Here is a 9,658-nt window from a genome sequence, read left to right on the forward strand (position 1 = left end):
CACTATTACAGGCACCTTCCTAATGCCTATTAATAAATGTATACATTTTTTCCATCATTCACACTATGAAAATAGATACTTGATATGAATAGCCTATCCAATATCATAGCTTAGGCTACATTACATAGTATAATTAATATTATGCCTTTTTAGAAGTAATTGTGTTGACATTCTAGAAGGGATCAGATTAACACATAAATTCTAGTAACTAATTACCTTACTGAGTTGATGTTTTCACGTTCTTCCAGTGGTAGTCTACTTGTACTGCTCAGTCTGTCAAAGTCGCCCTTTTTTCTTTATTTCATGATGTGCAACGCGGCATACCAATGCAATGGTGTGTATCTCTTTTACAATGTCAATGACGCAACTTGAGCTATATTTTCTTAAATCTGAAAACGAGCACTTCTACCCATGTGTGCCTGTCGTGCTGACGTCACTTCCGTGCAGTACAGCGTTCATGTTTGACAACAAGCCCTAGCCACTGAGATTCTGAAGACTGTACTGTCTATGCCCAGGCTACGTGTATTTTGGGAAGCTATTTTGCCCCCTAGAATCGTCCAAAGATGGCTAAATTACAATATCTGAATGTGTATCTAACTGAGCGTTTGATGCAAGCTGCCGAGGAGATACTTAGAGTGGTCGGAGACACAATCTCTGAGTACCAGGAAGAAATAGCCCGGACAAAGCGAGAAAACCAATACCTGAAACGCCACTTGATCACACCGGTCTTACCGGGTATGTAGCTAGCTCGACATTACACAAATTAGCTATAGGGCTAGAAACGTGTTAAATTGTATTCTGCAGTATTTGAATGTTTAGGGCAGAGAGACGGTGTATCCCATCCCTCGCCCCTACCAACTCGCTCTGAGGGCCCTGGTCATGGCTGGAAGGAATTCACCTTGTGCCAAATGAATGTCAAAAGTTTATGTTTTATTTTTTTTGCATTTGTGCATACCCTAACCATTTTCCTAACATTAACCTAATTAACCTAACTTGCTGAGTACATTTTCCTAGCCTGCTACAAAAAGTAAAATCTGACATTAATTTGACAAAAGCTGGACCGAGGGCCCTCAGTTTCCCCATGTTGCTGGCAAAATCCGAGGGTGACTTCCTGAGAGTGATGAGGGGGTCATTAAACCCATCAACTTTGGGACACTGGTGACTTGAATGATGCAATTGGATCCAAGATGGCGTAGCAGTAAGTCGTCCTGTCGTGTCGTGTCCCTGTATATTTTGTTTATATTTTGTTTATTCTTCGTTTTTTTTTTTTTTTTTTTTTTTACATATTTTTCGTTTTTTACATAGCTATCCCTTTAAAAACATTTTGCTAAACCTAAGCTTCCAAATACGCTGGATCTTCACAACTAGCTATCTAGCTAAACCGCAACCCCGGACCCTGGACGATTACCCCTGGCTAGCGTTTCCACCCACTTAGCTTGAAGCTAGCCCGGCCTGCGCTACCACCGTAGCATACTCCTGAGCTACAATACCCGGGCCCACGACCGGTCTATCGATGTCACCGCATGAAGAGGAATAAACAGACTCACCCCATCGCGACGTCCCCCAAAGGCTAACTCTCTAGCCCTCGCTATCTCCCTGCTTGCTAATTCGGCCTGCTAACTGCTAGCTTGTCCAGCTCCGGTCCGCTAACTGCTACCTTGTCTAGCCCGGGCCTACAAACTGTTAGCTTGTTAGCACAGGCCTGCTAACCGCCTGAATCGCCGCGTCCCAAACGCCCACCGGACCCATATTTACTTTCTATCTCTTTTGACTTTTAATTTGTTTATACCTTCCGGAAACCTGCCTCACCCAATGTGATACGGAATCGCTATTATTTTTTATTTATTTTTAGAACACACTCAAGAACCTCCAGAAGCTAACCAGCTAACTAGCTACAAGCTATTCAGTCATTGTTCGTTTTTTTAACCTGGATAACACTCGCCAGTCCAGCTTCCCTTCCCCATCCACCGCTGCCCCCTGGACACTGATCTCTTGGCTACATAGCTGATGCACGCTGGACTGTCCATAAATCACGGTACTCCATTCTGCTTGTTTGTTTTATCTGTTGGCCCCGTTGCCTAGTCTACGCCACTTTACCTGCTGTTGTTGTGCTAGCTGATTAGCTGTTGTCTCACCTACTGTTTTAGCTAGCTTTCCCAATTCAACACCTGTGATTACTGTATGCCTCGCTGTATGTCTCTCTCAAATGTCAATATGCCTTGTATACTGTTGTTCAGGTTAGTTATCATTGTTTTAGTTCACAATGGAGCCCCTAGTTCCACTCTTCATACCCCTGATAACTCCTTTGTCCCACCTCCCACACATGCGGTGACCTCACCCATTACTACCAGCATGTCCAGAGATACAACCTCTCTCATCATCACCCAGTGCCTGGGCTTACCTCCGCTGTACCCGCACCCCACCATACCCCTGTCTGCGCATTATGCCCTGAATATATTCTACCATGCCCAGAAACCTGCTCCTCTTATTCTCTGTCCCCAACGCTCTAGGCGACCAGTTTTGATAGCCTTTAGCCGCACCCTCATACTACTCCTTCTCTGTTCCGCGGGTGATGTGGAGGTAAACCCAGGCCCTGCATGTCCCCAGGCACCCTCATTTGTTGACTTCTGTGTTCGAAAAAGCCTTGGTTTCATGCATGTCAACATCAGAAGCCTCCTCCCTAAGTTTGTCTTACTCACTGCTTTAGCACACTCTGCTAACCCTGATGTCCTTGCTGTGTCTGAATCCTGGCTCAGGAAGGCCACCAAAAATTCAGAGATTTCCATACCCAACTATAACATCTTCCGTCAAGATAGAACTGCCAAAGGGGGAGGAGTTGCAGTTTACTGCAGAGATGGCCTGCAAAGTAATGTCATACTTTCCAGGTCCATACCCAAACAGTTCGAACTACTAATTTTGAAAATTACTCTCTCCAGAAATAAGTCTCTCACGGTTGCCGCCTGCTACCGACCCCCCTCAGCTCCCAGCTGTGCCCTGGACACCATTTGTGAATTGATCGCCCCCCATCTAGCTTCAGAGTTTGTTCTGTTAGGTGACCTAAACTGGGATATGCTTAACACCCCGCCAGTCCTACAATCTAAGCTAGATGCCCTCAATCTCACACAAATCATCAAGGAACCCACCAGGTACAACCCTAACTCTGTAAACAAGGGCACCCTCATAGACGTCATCCTGACCAACTGGCCCTCCAAATACACCTCCGCTGTCTTCAACCAGGATCTCAGCGATCACTGCCTCATTGCCTGTATCCGCTACGGAGCCGCAGTCAAACGACCACCCCTCATCACTGTCAAACGCTCCCTAAAACACTTCTGTGAGCAGGCCTTTCTAATCGACCTGGCCCGGGTATCCTGGAAGGACATTGACCTCATCCCGTCAGTGGAGGATGCCTGGTCATTCTTTAAAAGTAACTTCCTCACCATTTTAGATAAGCATGCTCCGTTCAAAAAATGCAGAACTAAGAACAGATACAGCCCTTGGTTCACCCCAGACCTGACTGCCCTCGACCAGCACAAAAACATCCTGTGGCGGACTGCAATAGCATCGAATAGTCCCCGTGATATGCAACTGTTCAGGGAAGTCCGGAACCAATACACGCAGTCAGTCAGGAAAGCTAAGGCCAGCTTCTTCAGGCAGAAGTTTGCATCCTGTAGCTCCAACTCCAAAAAGTTCTGGGACACTGTGAAGTCCATGGAGAACAAGAGCACCTCCTCCCAGCTGCCCACTGCACTGAGGCTAGGTAACACGGTCACCACTGATAAATCCATGATTATCGAAAACTTCAATAAGCATTTCTCAACGGCTGGCCATGCCTTCCGCCTGGCTACTTCAACCTCGGCCAACAGCTCCGCCCCCCCCGCAGCTCCTCGCCCAAGCCTCTCCAGGTTCTCCTTTACCCAAATCCAGATAGCAGATGTTCTGAAAGAGCTGCAAAACCTGGACCCGTATAAATCAGCTGGGCTTGACAATCTGGACCCTCTATTTCTGAAACTATCTGCCACCATTGTCGCAACCCCTATTACCAGCCTGTTCAACCTCTCTTTCATCTCGTCTGAGATCCCCAAGGATTGGAAAGCTGCCGCAGTCATCCCCCTCTTCAAAGGGGGAGACACCCTGGACCCAAACTGTTACAGACCTATATCCATCCTGCCCTGCCTATCTAAGGTCTTCGAAAGCCAAGTCAACAAACAGGTCACTGACCATCTCGAATCCCACCGTACCTTCTCCGCTGTGCAATCTGGTTTCCGAGCCGGTCATGGGTGCACCTCAGCCACACTCAAGGTACTAAACGACATCATAACCGCCATCGATAAAAGACAGTACTGTGCAGCCGTCTTCATCGACCTCGCCAAGGCTTTCGACTCTGTCAATCACCATATTCTTATCGGCAGACTCAGTAGCCTCGGTTTTTCGGATGACTGCCTTGCCTGGTTCACCAATTACTTTGCAGACAGAGTTCAGTGTGTCAAATCGGAGGGCATGCTGTCTGGTCCTCTGGCAGTCTCTATGGGGGTGCCACAGGGTTCAATTCTCGGGCCGACTCTTTTCTCTGTGTATATCAATGATGTTGCTCTTGCTGCGGGCGATTCCCTGATCCACCGCTACGCAGACGACACCATTCTATATACTTTCGGCCAGTCTTTGGACACTGTGCTATCTAACCTCCAAACAAGCTTCAATGCCATACAACACTCCTTCCGTGGCCTCCAACTGCTCTTAAACGCTAGTAAAACCAAATGCATGCTTTTCAACCGGTCGCTGCCTGCACCTGCATGCCCGACTAGCATCACCACCCTGGATGGTTCCGACCTAGAATATGTGGACGTCTATAAGTACCTAGGTGTCTGGCTAGACTGCAAACTCTCCTTCCAGACTCATATCAAACATCTCCAATCGAAAATCAAATCAAGAGTCGGCTTTCTATTCCGCAACAAAGCCTCCTTCACTCAAGCCGCCAAGCTTACCCTAGTAAAACTGACTATCCTACCGATCCTCGACTTCGGCGATGTCATCTACAAAATGGCTTCCAACACTCTACTCAGCAAACTGGATGCAGTCTATCACAGTGCCATCCGTTTTGTCACTAAAGCACCTTATACTACCCACCACTGCGACTTGTATGCTCTAGTCGGCTGGCCCTCGCTACATATTCGTCGCCAGACCCACTGGCTCCAGGTCATCTACAAGTCTATGCTAGGTAAAGCTCCGCCTTATCTCAGCTCACTGGTCACGATGGCAACACCCATCCGTAGCACGCGCTCCAGCAGGTGTATCTCACTGATCATCCCTAAAGCCAACACCTCATTTGGCCGCCTTTCGTTCCAGTACTCTGCTGCCTGTGACTGGAACGAATTGCAAAAATCGCTGAAGTTGGAGACTTTTATCTCCCTCACCAACTTCAAACATCAGCTATCTGAGCAGCTAACCGATCGCTGCAGCTGTACATAGTCTATTGGTAAATAGCCCACCCTTTTCACCTACCTCATCCCCGTACTGTTTCTATTTATTTACTTTTCTGCTCTTCTGCACACCAATATCTCTACCTGTACATGACCATCTGATCTTTTATCACTCCAGTGTTAATCTGCAAAATTGTAATTATTTGCCTACCTCCTCATGCCTTTTGCACACATTGTATATAGACCCCCCCTTCGTTTTCTACTGTGTTATTGACTTGTTAATTGTTTACTCCATGTGTAACTCTTTGTTGTATGCTCACACTGCTATGCTTTATCTTGGCCAGGTCGCAGTTGCAAATGAGAACTTGTTCTCAACTAGCCTACCTGGTTAAATAAAGGTGAAATAAAAAAAAAAAAAAAAAATAAATTCATGTTACACTTTGAAATAATAAAACAAGCATGAAATTCTTATTAACAAATCCACCCTGTCGTTTTACAAGATATAAACCTCAGTAACAGTTAAACATTACATTTTGTGAGGTATTTAATCTTTTACATGTATCAAAAATCAGACAAACAAATGCACTTGGCATATAATAATGCCTTCTCATCACACCAACACGGTTTTGGTACACCAGAAGTACATTCATTTCCAATGGAACACTGTTTGCCTTGCAGCATTGCGTTGCTGAGGCAATTCGTTATCGGAGAGTCTAATTATCCCCTACACCCTCCATCATTTTCACACCCTCAGCTTTAGGACACTTGTGCATATGGGGGAGGTGTGCGTGAACTCGCAAATAGAGGGGCGAGGGGAAGGCGAGATTTGAGATTCAGACAGAGACATAGATATTCCATTCCCAGAACAAGCTAGCTAACACAATGTTGGTCTTGTCAATCAAACGTCAACAGCTGTCATTACTTTCACTGACATCATTTATTGTCTTCCTTTCCAACAGCTCCTCAGCCCATTGTCTCTTGTGTCTCAGAGCAGCAAACTCCCCCTGAGCAACAGCGCTGTGAGCAGGAGTGGAGCTCCAGTCTGGGGCAGGAGGACACAGAGCCCACACAGATTAAAGAGGAACAGGGTGAACTCAGGACCCGTCAGGAGGAAGAGCAGATTCAAGGGCCGGAGACTGATACCAAAGAAGACTCCATAACCATTCCTCTCTGTGTGAAAGGTGACTGTGATCAGGAGCCACCTCAGCCCACACATCTTCTCCAAACTGTGGAGAACAAAGAGAAGTACTCTCTACTGACCAACACAACTGGACAGATCAAAACAGAACCTGATGGAGAGGGCTATGGAGTATCACTATCAGAACCAACCAGTGACTCCCCTCAGTCTCAGCCCCTCTCTGCAGTAAATCCAGACTGTTCTAGAACACAGAGTGAGAACACTGAAAGTGTTCCGAGAGATCCAGAAAGGAGACCAGAGGAGGACACACAGACACACTCATGTACTCAGTGTGGTGCCGTGTTCTGTGAGCTATCCCAACTGAAGGCACACATGCTATCCCACACAGAACCACACAGTGGTGACACTAGTCACAGGCAAATCCTCTGCACAGTCTGTTGGAAGTCATTCACCTCTACCAGTTACCTCAAGGTCCACCTGCGTTCTCACACTAAGGATAAGCCCTTCCACTGTGGTGTGTGTGGCAAGAGTTTCAGCTACTCAGGCAGGTTCAGGGAGCACCAACGCATCCACACGGGAGAGAGACCGTACCGCTGCCACGTGTGTGGTAAACGCTTCAGCCAGTCAGTCCATCTGAAGACCCACCTGAGGGTCCACACGGGGGAGAAACCCTACTCCTGTCCTGTCTGTGGGAAAGGATTCAGTCAGTCCAGCCATATCAAGGGACACCTCAGAACTCACACCCGAGGAAGGTAGCACAAAGATGCCTTGGAGTGGAAAGACCCTATGAGGGGGGATAGACAAAGCCTTTCCCTTGAGCAACATGGGAAGTCATACTGAGGAGTCTCTGGTCTCGTTTACATGGCTTATCTAGTTTGTGTTACTTCCCTGTCAAGATAAAGGTTCAATAAAAATGTTCTCATAGTACCCAGCATTTTGGAAGAGAAAGAGATAGAACTGAAGAGAAGGAATGTCTAATTCTACATTTAATTGAAAGACTAGAGGACTATAGAATGTGTAATGTTTTGCAGACTGAGGCACCTCATGTCTGCATTGATTTGAGAGAGCTGCTCATGAACATGCTATGAAAATACTTGACTTGAACGCACATCCCCTCGTGGATCAATATGTGACATTATGTTAGAGAGAAATATAATGTTAATTTCTTCCTCTTAAAGATTTCAATTGGAGCTGGTTGGTCTCCTTGCAAATAAACTAACTCTGTCATATTGATTAAGCATGTGTGGGAATATTTATTTCTGAATGTCTGCTTCCGAAGAAGGAAAGAAAACTCACATCAGGTCAACGTTAGCTAGAATGACCAGTGGGACGATTGTTACAGACAGCCCATCCTCACCAATGTTCTTATAAAACCATGTTTGAACACTAAATGGTATACTTGAATTATCTCTCACCCAGGAACACAAAGGTCAGTCTTAGTACGAGAACTGCGAGGAAGTTAATTAGCAATATTATCCCTGTTTTTATTTTACACACCCATTTCTTAAAACCAACACAGAGGGAGGTGTTAAGTTGACATAGGGTTTTCTAATGCACACAAATTTACCTCCCATTACGTTTTCTTAAATCATGTCAAGTTATTTGTCACTGTAGGATACACTTTCGTCTAGTAGTGTGTGAATCAATGTACAGTGTTTATTTTTATGGTAGGCCTTGGATCTACGGTACCTCTGAGCTGAATAACTGTTAGAGGTCGCCCTCTAGTGGAAAAGAAGACAAGGTGAAAAATAAAGATGGCTAAAATCAGCCACCAAGTTCAAGGCCGGCCGCAGTACTGCAGGCATTGTATGCAGAAAACAGGATCCCCATTATAGTGAAGGGAAATGTAAATCTTCGTGGTCAATCTTCATATAAATAAATACAAATTTTAAAGACAATCATGGTACCAATAATTGCTTCTACTACACCAGATGTATGTCCTTGAACAGATTATTTTAAAATCCCATTCAGAATGAGTTAAGGATAATTTAGTAACTAATGGCAGCCTTACAGAGGGGCATCACTTATTTTATGCCATTTCGCCCAGTGGGCGGTGTTATATATCAGGGTGAGTTGAAAAGTGCAAGGACTGTCCGATGAGCATCTGTGTTCAACAGAGAACTCTCCGCCTGGGACTAAATTCATAATCGACATCACTGTGGTGGGTTTATACTTTCATATTAGTACATCATTTTGCTTTATTTGAACTAACGATAGCTATTTACAGTTGAAGTCAGAAGTTTACATACATAAGGTTGGAGTCATTAAAAATAGCTTTTCAACCACTCAACAAATGTCTTGTGAAGAAACTATAGTTTTGCAAAGTCGGTTAGGACATCTACTTCGTGCATGACACAAGTAATTTTTCCAACAATTGTTTACAGACAGATTATTTCACTTATAATTCACTGTATCACAATTCCAGTGGGTCAAAAGTTTACATACACTGAGTTTACTGTGCCTTTAAACAGCTCGGAAAATTCCAGAAAATGATGTCATGGCTTTAGAAGCTTCTGATAGGCTAATTGACATAATTTGAGTCAATTGGAGGTGTACCTGCTGATGTATTTCAATGCCTACCTTCAAACTCAGTGCCTATTTGCTTGACATCATGGGTAAATCAAAAGAAATCAGCTAAGACCTCAGAAAATAAATTGTAGACCTCCACAAGTCTGGTTCTTCCTTGGGAGCAGTTTCCAAACGCCTGAAGTTACCACGTTCGTCTGTACAAACAATAGTACGCAAGTATAAACACCATGGGACCAGGCAGCCATCATACCGCTTCTGTCTCCTAGAGATGAACGTACTTTGGTGCCAAAAGTGCAAATCAATCCCAGAACAACAGCAAAGGACCTTGTGAAGATGCTGGAGGAAACAGGTAGAAAGGTATCTATATCTACAGTAAAACGAGTCCTGTATCGACATAATCTGAAAGGCCGCTCAGCAAGGAAGAAGCCACCGCTCCAAAACCGCCATTAAAAAAAGGCAGACTACGGGTTGCAGCTGCACATGGGGATAAAGATTGTGCTTTTTGGAGAAATGTCCTCTGGTCTGATGAAACAGAAATAGAACTGTTTGGCCATAATGACCACCATTATGT

At 45.1% G+C, this 9,658-nt stretch overlaps 1 protein-coding gene across 3 annotated transcripts; it reads left to right on the forward strand.

The window, feature by feature from the left end:
• The first annotated feature begins 410 nt into the window (after window positions 1-410).
• On the forward strand, window positions 411-7,795 carry LOC116374349 (zinc finger protein 239-like). 3 transcript variants are annotated; one of them, XM_031826282.1, is made up of 2 exons: window positions 411-735; window positions 6,380-7,795. In XM_031826282.1, exons 1-2 carry the CDS (start codon window positions 564-566, stop codon window positions 7,312-7,314), a joined length of 1,107 nt encoding a protein of 368 aa, XP_031682142.1. In that variant the 5' UTR covers window positions 411-563; the 3' UTR covers window positions 7,315-7,795. The 3 variants fall into 3 exon arrangements, with proteins under 3 accessions (XP_031682142.1, XP_031682143.1, XP_031682144.1); XM_031826283.1 differs by lacking the exon at window positions 411-735 and adding an exon at window positions 1,046-1,198; XM_031826284.1 differs by lacking the exon at window positions 411-735 and adding an exon at window positions 1,614-2,035.
• Window positions 7,796-9,658: the final 1,863 nt, after the last annotated feature.

The sequence above is a fragment of the Oncorhynchus kisutch genome, linkage group LG6 (genome assembly GCF_002021735.2).
Source record: "Oncorhynchus kisutch isolate 150728-3 linkage group LG6, Okis_V2, whole genome shotgun sequence".
Taxonomy (NCBI): Eukaryota; Metazoa; Chordata; class Actinopteri; order Salmoniformes; family Salmonidae; genus Oncorhynchus; species Oncorhynchus kisutch.